This window comes from Schistocerca gregaria, chromosome X (assembly GCF_023897955.1).
Source record: "Schistocerca gregaria isolate iqSchGreg1 chromosome X, iqSchGreg1.2, whole genome shotgun sequence".
NCBI lineage: Eukaryota > Metazoa > Arthropoda > Insecta > Orthoptera > Acrididae > Schistocerca > Schistocerca gregaria.
The window spans coordinates 519,422,289-519,436,441 of record NC_064931.1 but is presented as its reverse complement, the minus strand read 5'-3'; the positions used below and the strand labels follow the sequence as shown (position 1 = coordinate 519,436,441).

The 14,153-nt window shown below is 45.0% G+C and overlaps 1 protein-coding gene across 1 annotated transcript in view; it reads left to right on the top strand.

Annotated features, from left to right (window-relative positions):
- Positions 1-14,153, top strand: part of LOC126299180 (organic cation transporter protein-like) — a 206,389-nt gene that overhangs the window by 28,071 nt on the left and 164,165 nt on the right. The window contains exon 2 of the mRNA XM_049990948.1: positions 13,421-13,548. Coding sequence (XP_049846905.1) covers positions 13,494-13,548 — 55 coding nt within the window. The 5' untranslated portion in view covers positions 13,421-13,493. The remainder of the gene's footprint in view (positions 1-13,420; positions 13,549-14,153) is intronic.

Sequence of the window (14,153 nt, the reverse complement as noted above, 5' to 3'; positions counted from 1 at the left end):
CACTGTTCGCTCGTAGTGTAGGACAGTACTGTTGAGTCATGTACGTAAAGTCGGAAATTGATCTTTTTCGCAGCGCCACGTGTATCCATACTTTCAGTGTAACGACCTCTGGAGCACCACGGGCTGACAACAAAGTGACCGCTGTTGCGGCGGTAGCAGGGAGAGGCACGTTGACAATGGTGCGCCCAACGATACTGGACATACGAGTGGCTTCAAACCGTCTTCTCAGTAGGGATGAGAAAAAGCGACCATTTAAAACCGATACCTGTATTTTAGTTCTCAATAATCGGTATTTTTTTATATTTCTTTGGTCTCCGTTATAATAAGTTTTATTTTTATTTTTTACTAATAACCCCGTAACACAACCGAAGTGTTAATTAGCCATAGCAGCAGTGCTAAAATGTTTCATTTTTAAATAAAACTTTCTTAAAAAAAGGAGTAACTTTTATTCGTAAAATTTGCATTGGTTTGAAATATTGCGTTAGTGTAGGAAATGGGAAAAACGATCAGTGCTATTTTAATAACAATGCTGACAGAAACAACGAAAACATAGTATAAGATTTGGTACAGTACTACTGAGGCAATAATGTCCCTTTAGCGTGTGTCGTGGCTTAAGGTACGCGTGTACGTGCAGGGTGGAAGACTTGCCCCCGCCTGGTCTATCCGGTATTTTCTCGCAGTCGTCGCCGGGCATCCATTGTATTGCAGAACGGCACCAATCCTAGCCTGGAAATATTTTTACGAAGTGGCGTAACAGTGAAGTACAATGCTTCATTTGCTTTAAAAGATTAAAGAGTTGTTTGCCATTTCTATGAAATAATAAAACAGGAGGAAATTCTGGTGACATCAATCAATTACAAACCCAACAATACTTCATTTATAGCATACAATAAAAACGGAAAGTAGCTTATTTAGTGCCTGTGTCTACATGATATACCTGTTTCTGCTTGTAGCCCTTGAAACTGACAAATTAGCACGAAACACAGTTCTTCAACCTCAGTTTTCATCCTTTACCACTGACTGTTCGTAATGCCAAAATGTTGTATCCATGAGAAAACCTATCCGTACTACTGTGTCTCACAGTTAACGAAGAACTACCACTGCCGGAAAAACAAACCCGACACAGAATCGAGCGGTACTGAATGCGCGTTTGAGGGTATAAAACGGGTAATACTGTTGTCAACAGCAAGTGAATAGAACAAGTTTGTTACCAAACAAGACACGCAGCGCATACCGTCGACATTTGCACTGTTGTGCAAATATTTTCAGTGCAATACAGATGCGGAGTAAGAGATCAAACAAAATGCAATTCCTTTGCAAGGAGCCATCTGAGAACGGTGCTCCCTCATACGGAAATACTCGGGAAATAATTCCTAAACAACCTACGAAATTTTACCACTGGAACTGAGGATCACCCTGAACCTCATGTACTAATACATATGTTTTTGGATGGAGTCCACCTTTAGCAAACCCAATTTTGTTTTTTGTGCCAAATATGTTTCACTGCAGTTACAGCATCGTCAGTGTGCTTTTATTTTATGGCGGTTAAACATGAAGAATGTTCTTTACTGTTTTTATACATGTAAATATTAGTTTTTAAAATTGTAATTACAAATTTTTGAAGACCACATAAAATTACATATTCATACCTTTTTACCACATGGTGTGGTTTTCCTGCGGTATTATGCTTGTATAGTGCCTGTTTTCTTTTCCAGTTTGTCATCTGCAACCATATACAACTTAATGTAGACAAATTATTTAAGCAAAAATTATGCCCCCCTGCGGGTCCGAGGATTAGAATAGGCCCGAGGTAATCCTGCCTGTCGTAAGAGGCGACTAAGAGGAGTCACACGTTTTGGCCTTTATGTGATGGTCCATGGTCCCCTGCAGGGTTTGACCTCCATTTTTCAAAATTTTTCCGAAGAGCGAACCAACTGGGTAAGGGCGCCTTACATGGTGCACCGTGGTCATCCTGCCTTGAGATCTTTAGCCCACTTTCTCATCGTCGCACTGCAGTCCAGCTCATTCTCCATCTCTTGGGCGAGGACGCCTTCCTGGGTGCGTTTTCCACCATGCACTATGCAGTGTCGCTTTTTGCGCCGACAACGACCATGGACTTCTTTGCACTTCATATCCAGCACGGTAGCCAGTCTGTTGTCGTGGGGCCGCCATGTACCCTATTGGTTGTAGCCCCTTGACAACACAGGGATTGCTCTACTGATGCCTGCGCCGTTTACTCCCCACGTATGTCAAGGAGTAGATGCCCATCACCCTGGGGCATCAGGACTCCCTGCAATGGCCATCCTGCCAGGTGGCCTTTTCTGCGGTTGGTTGGTGCCTGTGGGGAGGGATCCAGGTTGAAGTGGGTGGCATCAGGATGGATGACACGCCATGAAGCATAGTACGTCACCTCTTGCTGGTGGTCCGCCGCCTCAAGTCTCTAAGCAGGCAAAGTCTAACTTCAATTCTAAGAAATATGACCCCAAGTCGTTCCCCTCCCTGGCGACACCATGGGAGGAAAGCCAGGCAAAGGATGGCAGTGAAGCTTATTTGCCACGGTACCTTGTATGTACGAGAATTGATGGGGAATCTATCACGTCCATGAACCCTCAGTTTTCTGTGGAGCATTTGGAGGACAAGTTTGGGGAGCTGGAGCGCTTTTCCAAAATGCGCTCTGGGTCAGTCTTGATAAAAACAGCATCCTCTGCCCAGTCGCAGGCATTACTCGCTTGTGGCAAGTTGGGGGATGTTTCTGTTGCCATCACGCCTCATAAGAGCTTAAATATGGTCCAGAGTATTATATTCCACAGGGACCTTCTTTCACAGTCTGACGACGAGCTGCCCGCCACTTTAGAGTGGCGAGATGTTCATTTCGACCGGCACGTCCATCGGGATCTGAGGGATAACCAGGTTGCCACCAGTGCCTTCATCTTGGCCTTCAAGGGTGACATATTGCCCAAGAAGGTCAAGGTGATGGTCTACCACTGTGACATCTAGCCATATATTCATCCACTGATGCGGTGCTTTAACTGCTGGTAGTTTGGTCATATGTCATCCCACTATACTTGCAGCCCCACCTGTCGAGTTTGTGGATGTACATCGTATCCCAATACCCCATGTGCCCCATCTCACATCTGTGTCAACTGTGGAGAGCATCATTCACCTTGCTCGCCAGACTGCAGGATTTTACAGAAAGAGAGGAAAATCATGGAATATAAGACTCTGGACCGACTGACCTACACTAAGGCTAAGAGGAAATTTGAGTGCGTACATCCTGTGGTTATGACATCCTCATACGCCGCCACTACGAAAACAGTTTTCGCCTCATCAGTTCCCCGAATTCCTGTCGTCTCTAAGAACCAGGAGACTACATCTGCCCCCTTGATGGTGGGGGGCACTTCCCTCCCTGTTGCTCTCGCACCAACTGATTTGCAAAAAATTTCAGTCCCCCCTTCTGAGACAGAGAAGCGTAAGGTTTCTTCGGCTCCTCTCGCTAGGAAGGGGTCCCATGGTTTACTCCCTTCCCAGGTTTCTGCTAGTGGGAAAGATGACACCCACCAGCGGCTGAAGAGTCCAAAAGCAGCTGGTCATAGGACTTCACACTCATCCTCAGTCCCAGAAACTGATTCAGTGAAGTATTCCTAGCCAGGGAAACCCAAGGGACAGTGCGAGAAATCAAAAATGAAGACCCCTAAGAATAAGTAACTTGCGGTGGCACCCACACCACCGCTACATACAAGCTCTGCGTCTGAGGATGGGGTGGAGATTCTGGTGTGTGCTGAGGACCTGGATCTCGCCGGACCCTCAGACACAATGGATATAGAGTGCTCAGGCAAAAAGTAGGTGGCAGCAGGTGACCCTGAGGCGTAAATTGCCTCATTGAATGTTCAGTGCCTTCCCAGTCTCACGATGATGTCATCCTCCAGTGGAATTGCGGTGGTTTTTTCCACCGCCTGGTTGAGCTACGGCAATTGTTAAGCCTTACGCCTGCTTTCTCCATTGCCCTCCAGGAAACCTGGTTCCCCGCAATGCGGACCCCTGCTGCCCTCCGTGGCTATAAGCGATATTACAGGAACCGTAGCGACTATAATTGGGTGTCAGGTGGAGTTTGCGTTTATGTCCTAAACTCAGTCTGTAGTGAAACTGTGCCCCTTCAAACCCCTCTTGGAACTGTGGCTGTCAGAATACGGACAATGCAGGAAATAACTGTCTGCAATGTATATCTTCCTCCGGGGGGTGCAGTACCTCTGAATGTATTAGCTGCACTGATTGATCAACTCCCTAAACCTTTACTGCTTTTGGGAGATTTTAACGCCCATTACCCCTTGTGGGGTGACACCGTGCTTACTGGCCAAGACAGAGATGTCGAAACTTTACTGTCTTAGTTCGACCTCTGCGTCTTAAATACTGGGGCCGCCACACATTTCAGTGTGGCTTGAAGTAGTTACTCGGCCATTGATTTATCAATTTGCAGCCCAGGACTTTTAACATTTAACTGGAGATCATATGACGACCTGTGTGGTAGTGACAATTTCCCCATCTTCCTGTCATTGCCCTGGCGTCAGACCCATCATCATTCTTGTGATTTTTCCTTTCATTCAGTTTTGAGTTGTCAGTCTCGTTTGTTTTATTCTCACACTTGTGGCATTGCTTCATTCGGAACAAGGGACTGATGACCTGGTAGTTTGGTCTATGGCTATGCCTGAAATTAATTAATTCTGTGTGTGTGTGTGTGTGTGTCTATTTACATTATGTTTCACTTACCTTTTCTTTTAACCTCATCTTCTTCACTGTGAAGTTCTGTAAGAGAGAGAGAGAGAGAGAGAGAGAGAGAGAGAGAGAGAAAGTTTGAGAAGTTTTTCATTATTATTAAGATGAGGAAATAAGAAAACCGAAGCGAAACATAATGTAAATAGACACTCACATACACACACACACACACACACACACACACACACACACACACACACACAACCTTCCACATAGAATTAATTAATTACAGGCATAGCCATAAGAATTTCCAAATCGTAATATTTGCTTAAATAATTTGGCTACATTAATTTGTATATGGTTGCAGATGACAAACTGAAAAAGAAAACAGGCACTATACAAGCATAATACCTCAGGAAAACCACACTATGTGGTAAGAAGCTATGAATACATAATTTTATGTGTTCTTCAAAAATTTGTAATTACAATTTTAAAAACTAACATTTACATGTGCACAAACAGTAAAGAATATTCTTTATATTTAACAGCCATAAAATAAAAGCCCGCTGACGATACTGCAACTGCAGTGAAAGATGTTTCTGTTTTGATAAAGGCTGACCCCATCCAAAAACATATGTATTGTTAAAGAAAAACACGTGCAAAAGAGCTTCAAACCTCAAGATGATTACTCATGTACTAGATTATATTGATTTAAGGAGCTCTGCAGGTAATTAATCGAGACCAACTTCTTCTTGTTCTTCTGTGTTGCTAGTGCTTGGCGTTTATGATTTTATAGTCTCCATTGAAAAACTCTTCATTTTATAGCCATTTTATTTCTCTAATTCCAGTTATAACTTTTTTTAAAGTTTTGGCAATTTAGAATTAGAATTTCCGTAGCTTGTCGTACCTCAAAATCATTCTGACATTTCAATCTTAGATAGCATAGTTTCTGTTTCATACTATTAAATGAATGTTGGAGTGGTCCCCTACAGGATATCAGATTGACGCACTGAGCCAGAAATTTTAAGCAGGGCTTGTACAGCATTGGTTACTTACACCTATCGCGTCTCAAATGTGAATGTTGCTTGGGACTGGGCGACAGGATTCGGAAAGTAGGGAAATAATTGGCTGGCCTAAGTGAGAGGGAGTCTTGACCTCGAGTTGTTAAAATTCCGTTGTTACAAAACCCGAGGCTTGGAATAAGCACTGTGAGTGTTTTACACTCTCTGACTTTATTCAGCAAACAGTATCAACCCCTGATACATTTGCTCTAAAGGAATTGTATTCACGAAAGTACCAACTATTTACACAGAGACGATAACTAACTAGCACCGTTGTGCCTACTTAAAACTAAACTGTCACTACTTACCTTCACCCATGACACGACGCGCAGAATTCCCTAGCTGAAGGAGCAGGCTTCCATAGCTCCGCTGCAATAACGGCAGATAACTCTGCTGAGGCCTGCCTGGCTAATCTCGTTGGCTGCCCCTGCTGACACTACTGCCAAGTTCCTACTCGGACTGCAATAGACCTCGCGGTGCGTCCTGCTTCCGAGTTTGTTTAGTTTCCCGCTTCGCCCTCACCAGCTCCTGACGTCTCGTGTTGTTGAAGGGCTCTCACCATCTCATTAGGTCTAACTGTGGACTATTCTTCGAAGGCTGAGTAAGTGGACGGAAATGTGTGTCGTTAAATCATGTCTTCGGCCAGCAGTAGGATCTCCATGACGGATTGGTGCCTCTTTATCCCTCTCTTACCTTCACTCCTTGTCTTCAGTTATATCACTCTTGCTTTTACAGCTTACAGTGTTATTCCTGTACAAGACAGTCGCCACCCTCGCGCGTCTGGTCAGTATTTTCTTCTGACATACACTGAGCTACAAACGTCACGGGATGGATACTTCCTAATATCGTGTCGGACCTCCTTTTGCTCAGCGCAGTGAAGCAACTTATCGTGGCATAAACTCAACAAGTCTTTGGAAGTCCCCAGCAAAAATACCGAGCCATGCTGCCTCAACAGCTAGCCGTACTTGGGAAAGTGTTGCCGGTGCAGGTTTTTGTGCATGAAATAACCTCTCGATTATGTCCCATAAATGTTCAATGGATGGCAAGTCATTCGCTATAATTATCCTGGATGTTCTTCAAACCAATCACGAACATTGTGGCCGAATGACATCGCTCATTGCCATCCATAAAAACTGCATCATTTCTTGGACACATGAAGTCCATGAATGGCTGTATGTGGTCTCCAAGCAGCCGAACGTAACCATTTCCAGTCAATGATCGGTTCAGTTGGACCAGAGGGCAGCCCACACCATTATGGTGCCACCACCAGCTTGCACAGTGGCTTGTCGACAATTTGGGTCCATGACTTCTTGGGATCTGCGAACACTCAAACCCTACCATCAGCTCTTACAAACTGAAATCGGGACTCATCTGAACAGGTCACGATTTTCCAATCGTTTGAAGTCCAACTAATACGGTCACGAGTCCAGGAGTGGCGCTGCAGGCGATGTAGTGCTGCGTGATCTTTTGCTGCCATACCCCATTTACGCCAAATTTCGAGCAGTGTCCTGACGCATACTTTCGTCGAATGTCCCTCATTGACTTTTGCGGTTATTTCACGGAGTGTTGCTTGTCTGCCATCGAACTATAGACCTATATCATTGACGTCGGTTTGCAGTAGGGTTTTGGAGCATATACTGTATTCAAACATTATGACTCACCTCGAAGGGAATGATCTATTGATACGTAATCAGCGTGGTTTCAGAAAACATCGTTCTTGTGCAACGCAGCTAGCTCTTTATTCGCACGAAGTAATGGCCGCTATCGACAGGGGATCTCAAGTTGATTCCGTATTTCTAGATTCCCGGAAAGCTTTTGACACCGTTCTTCACAAGCGACTTCTAATCAAGCTGCGGGCCTATGGGGTATCGTCTCACTTGTGCGACTGGATTCGTGATTTCCTGTCAGGAAGGTCGCGGTGTGGGATCCTTACCAGGTGGGATTGACGGAGGACATCGAGTAAAACTGAAGTGATATCAGGTGTTCCCCAGGGAAGCGTCCTGGGACCTCTGCTGTTCCTGATCTATATAAATGACCTGGGTGACAATCTGAGCAGTTCTCTTAGGTTGTTCGCAGATGATGCTGTACTTTACCGTCTAGTAAGGTCATCCATTATCAGTTGCAAAGCGATTTAGAAAAGATTGCTGTATGGTGTGGCAGGTGGCAGTTGACGCTAAATAACGAAAAGTGTGAGGTGATCCACATAAGTTCCAAAAGAAATCCGTTGGAATTCGATTACTCGATAAATAGTACAATTCTCAAGTCTGTCAATTCAACACCTGGGTGTTAAAATTACGAACAACTTCAATTGGAAAAACCACATAGATAATATTGTGGGGAAGGCGAACCAAAGGTTGTGTTTCATTGGCAGGACACTTAGAAGATGCAACATGTCCACTAAAGAGACAGCTTACACTACACTCGTTCGTCCTCTGTTAGAATATTGCTGCGCGGTGTGGGATCCTTACCAGGTTGGATTGACGGAGGACATCGAAAGGGTGCAAAAAAGGGCAGCTCGTTTTGTATTATCACGTAAGCTTACACACTATTTAATCCAACTTAAATTAACTTCCGCTAAGGACGACACACGCACACCCATGCCCGTCGGGGGGAGCCGCGCGGACCGTGAAAGACACCCCAGACCACGCGGCCACCCGCGCGGCTGGACGGCGTTGTTGCTGAGCCCCCACCAGACTAACAAATAACACAGCCCACCACGGTGAACAGGAGACAGACAATGGTTCAGAACCTACGACATGCGCTGTTAGCGAAATGAGTGCGCACGGCAACCTAATGCCGGCGCAGGCGTACAGAGTTGCCACCATCAATTGAAATGTGAATGGTTCCTATGTTAAATGGAATTGTTACGTGGTACGTTACGAACAGCGGACGTTGAAATTGCCCTGTTCCAAGAGCTCGGATGGAGACTTAGCCTGATTTTTATGTTAATACTACATACGATACCACCCACCAAAGGAGAAACCGGTGTAGCGATTATCATGCGCGATGGCATTGCAGTGGAAGACGTCATTTACTTGCATCAGTACGAGGACTAGCACTCACAGCACGTGAGATCAGATCAGAGAAAGTCTATGCGCCATCCGGCACAGACTAACGACGACAGTGCCCACAGTTTTATTCTGAAACGTTCACACCGCTTTTTCTGGGACGATGTGAGCACATAATTGTCGGCGGAGATTTCAAGTAAGTTCTCGAGAGGAAGGACCAATATCCAAATTTTACCACCTGTCCCGAACTCTGTTACACAGTACATCTACATCTACATCTACATCCATACTCCGCAAGCCACCTGACGGTGTGTGGCGGAGGGTACCCTGAGTACCTCTATCGGTTCTCCCTTCTATTCCAGTCTCGTATTGTACATGGAAAGAAGGATTGTCGGTATGCTTCTGTGTGGGCTCTAATCTCTCTGATTTTATCCTCATGGTCTCTTCGTGAGATATACGTAGGAGGGAGCAATATACTGCTTGACTCTTCGGTGAAGGTATGTTCTCGAAACTTTAACAAAAGCCCTTACCGAGCTACTGAGCGTCTCTCCTGCAGGGTCTTCAACTGGAATTTATCTGTCATCTCCGTAACGCTTTCGCGATTACTAAATGATCCTGTAACGAAGCGCGCTGCTCTCCGTTGGATCTTCTCTATCTCTTCTATCAACCCTATCTGGTGCGGATCCCACACTGCTGAGCAGTATTCAAGCAGTGGGCGAACAAGCGTACTGTAACCTACTTCCTTTGTTGTCGGATTGCATTTCCTTAGGATTCTTCCAATGAATCTCAGTCTGGCATCTGCTTTACCGACGATCAACTTTATATGATCATTCCATTTTAAATCACTCCTAATGCGTACTCCCAGTACGTCGACTCAATCTCATAGCCACCAAGGAAGAGATGCCCGACGCTTGCCTGGGTTATATGTACGTCACTAGCCGCTCAGTCAGTCTATTTGATAGCGTCTACGTGACTTCCCTGTCCGATTCAGACGATCTTTATGCGGGAGTGGCCTTCGATCTTCTCAGATCATAGAGTTTATGTGTGCACGATCAACCTCCAACGTGAAACAAAATGGCATAGTCCGGATCAGTGTAAGCGTAGCGTCGTCTGAAAGGAACATCACACAGCACTCGTCCATGCTCCTTTGGTGGATACAGTGTGTAAAGCCAGCTCTACGCCGCGCAGTGGTAGAATATAGCAAAGAACGAATGCAATGGCACAGATACACAACAGACTTTTACTATATAATCCTCCGGGGCAGCAACGACTGTCCCCGCAACGTCAGGCCGAGGTTCAACACATCAGGCTTGATATTTTAGCGCTTACTCGGTGCCTATGGGACGGTGTAGTTGTCCGAGCATGACGCCAAGACAGCATCAATGGAGAAGTGACGTCAGTGCACCATGTCGTTGCAGATCTTAGACGCCATCTACAAGCGCTGATACAGTGCTTGGGTTACTTCACGGCCGACGGCTGGTATCACAGGCAGACATCGCAACAGTCTTCGAAGCTAACAAGCGTCATTTCTATCGTGAGAAAGACGCTAACGCTGAGGCACGTACAGAAATACTACACGCAGTCCATTGCACCCTTCATGGCCCGGTGGTGGACTCTCTTTTAGCAAACATCTCCACTGAAGACACCATTAATGCGCTAGCCAAGGGGGCTCTCAACCGATCACAAAGACCACACAGCCTGTCGTTAGAATTTTAAAGGACCTTTAAAAACTTAAAGCTGCCGTGACGGAGGGAAATGCCCAGGAACTACTGTCTCCTACGATGCTGCCGCAACCGGAATTTCTGGACGGTCTAATCATTCCGATACCCAGACCCTCTGGAGGCACGCGACCTGACAGCTTTCGTCCAATCACTTTGCTCAAATCAAATTTTAAGATTTTTACGTGCGTTCTCGCGATGCGTCTCAGACGGGTCCTACACCAGGTCATGTCGCCCTTCGCAGACGTCCTCGGGCGGAGACGCTAATATAAATTTAATGCTGAGTGACTGTAGGAATGTCATCGCCATTGCAACAATCTGTCGATTGAAGCGAGCCATGATTTCCGTCGACTTCGATCAGGCATTAGATCACATGAATCACACATTCCTCGCAAAGGTGATGGAAAGGAAGGATTTCCCATCTTCCTTCGTCCTCGTAATCATGCGTCTATGTGACGTTTCGTCGAGGGTGATAGCCAGTGGGCGGAAGCGACACCAATATCATTCGCAAGAACAGACCGACAGGGTTGCCCCTTTCAACGATCATGTACGTCATCGCACTAGAACCACTTCTCTGGGCTCCCAGCGTCGTTTATCAGGGATCACCCTGGGAGGGGGGGGGGGGGGGCACATTCAAATGCCGCGCCTATGCAGACGACCTGGTCTTCATCGAACTCACCAACGAGGAGGTTCTAGGGGCAACCTGGTGGGTCACGCAATACGAGAACGGAGCTTGCAGCCACATGAAGATCGCCAAATCCTGCCCGAGACTACTGGAAGGGGAATCACGGATAAAAGTGTGGCTCCGTTCACTACGATGTCTAGAAACAGTTTTCACTTGAGACATCCGTCGCACCACAGCTATCAACTTTCGTCGTCTTCTTCAGAACATCAGGACTGGCATTCGAAGGCAGTTATTGTGATCAATGGACATGTTAAAAAAGGTGCAGTTTATTGACATTGGTATAGCATCCTCCATAACACACGCCGCACAGATTTTACCTGTCTCTAAAGTGATGTCGCGCCAGATCCGAGCGACCTTCGGTTGCTTTGTCAGTTCCGGTCACATATTCAAGGTCATGTATGACACTATCGTACTCCTTAAGCGAAGAGGGGGGGGGGGGGGGGGGTCAGCCTGGTCAATGTCCGTACACGCGCTACAGCTCTTTACGTGCATACAATCTTAACCTTGAAGTTACGGAATCACAGCCTGACCAGTATCACTGGACTTTTATCGATGAACTCTTACCAGTTCTTGTAGACCGCCGATTGCCCTGGCCCACATTGCTCTAGCACTATCACATATCAAACGTTTCCTTCTTGAATACAATTACGTCCGTGAAGTCTTTCCTCGTACTAGGACTTCCACTACGTGAGATGTTCCTCACCTGTTAATGTGGAATCGCCTCAAGAACTTTACCGAAGGACATCACCCAGAAGTTAGGTGGCCGGTGGTGTGGCGCGCACTTTGTCAACCATACTTCATCACGGAAACGAGCGCCACTTGGTACATGGTCGTTACCGGTAAATACCGGACGCGACACAAACTCCTTGCCATCGCCTCGCCCCTCTGGCTGAAGTGTGATGTGGACGACGAAGACAAAACACCGTGTCCTCTGCGGCACGCCAGTGGACGTACGGTTCCATCTCCAGCAGGTACAGGGCATTTATCTCCGGGTGTCAACGCACATAATCATCCCCAATACATTCCTCCGTCAGGACGAATGGTCACCAGGGTAAAGGGTATGGCCGTCCTTTATCTTTCCAGAAATGACCCCAAGAACGTGATCGATTTTTGGACGTTTTTGCTGACACGACACCACGTAATGAGACGATACATCAAATACCAGTCCACTATTTAGGGAGTATTTTTTCCACCGTGCCCCACAGTTGGAACCTCCCCGGTGAGCGGGCTTGATAGGTACAACTCTATTCTGATGATCATCAAAGACTCGGCGTTGCTTTCCGAAGTTATGTCCCCAACTGGCTTCTTGAAAACGAGCGATGGCCGATTTGTTTTCGCACATCAGGAGCATCTTGGAGTTATTTTTTCCTGTTTCCCATGTTAAATAAATGAGTTTTATGTTATTCTTTTAGACTATGTAACTGAAAAAATAAAAAAAATAAAAAGACCTACACAAAATTGTTTCCTTAGTTGCCTGTATTCTATAATTTCTAGTCAGTGTATAAAAGTTAATTGTAGAGGACGTTCTGTTTGATTTAAGAACTTTGATTATTACGTCCATGTATATAAATTTAGGGGTTATTAGCATTCGTAACTGAAATATATCATACTTTGCTTTGCTCGAAAACTATTCTTATGCAAAAAACGTAAATAAAGAAATATGTAAGGCGACCGCTCACTATAAGCTGTAAATCCGGGTTCGAACCGGCTCGGCAAAATTTTCATATGTCGCTTTAGGTAGTATATTTATACCTATCACAGTTAAGTTGCATTTCAGAAATAAATTACAGTATTTGAAACTTAAGTTCGTTATCAAACATAAAACAATTTTTCGGTCTTGTGTACTTAGATGTCACAGCTATAGCGAATATCGTATAATATGAATTTCAGACGTTACTGATTCGTGGCTTGCGCTCGTAACCTTTGTCGACGTTGCTGTTGATTTCAAAATGTCACATTTCACACTTTCGTTCACCCAACAAAATTTCGTAACGATTTTCGGCTGGAAGTGTGCGCGCTTCTGTTCTAGGAACGAAAGTGTATGTTCCGGCAACGGCTTCTTCAAAAATACGAACAAAATTAAAAGTACAAGAGAGAGACAAGCTATAAGAATAAAAAGGAAATGAAAAGGAGTTTTGAATTTAAGCAGTGCAAATTTTGTATCATTTCCAAGGGTTAGCTTCAAAATGGAAACTGATACCAGCAAACAGAAAATACTGCGTCTTTCTTTCGGCACAGCCTGCGCGTCGTTCCAACAGTGGGAGAGGGGGCGCAGTTACTGCGTATCAGGCCACAAGACCAGTCAGCGGAAATGATCCATTTGACTGGGACCGACGGGCGTGCACGTTCTCACAGCGGCAGGAACAGTGAGTGGATTGCAGCTTACAGCGCCACAAAACTACGCAACTAAGTGCTTATGGCTCTGTAGTTGCAATTAAAACTCTATATGGTAGTGTCATAACTTGTAGCTATCTAGTATTTCGAGAAACTATGAACTATACATTACAGCACAAAAGAAAATAACAAGTATTATTTTGAGTTAATCATCTGTTGTATGTTGTAGCGCTTCTTATTTTTCATGCTTGCTAAGAAAAACTGGAGAGGACTTCCGCGTCGTGAAAGCCACCGTTTTACAATTTTGTTGGAACCCAATCTATCATTAGCTGAAAATTAAGGAATGTTTTCCCAAGACCCATTTCAACTAACTGGGAAAGCATCCTCACTGATGATAACGTAAACATTTTGAGTATACTTCTTTTTTATGTTTTGATTACTGTAGAGTTAAATCTGTTCTCTTTGGAATATGCTTTTTCTATGACTTACGGTGTTTACTGTTCAGTTTCAAATGTTGTAATGAGAACTTATTTTCCCATTAGTTATCGACAGAGGTTCAAGACAAAATATTTTTTTCTGGTTCTTAGAAGCCCTCTTTTCCTTAAACTGCATTTGGTTTCTATACGTACTTTACCTT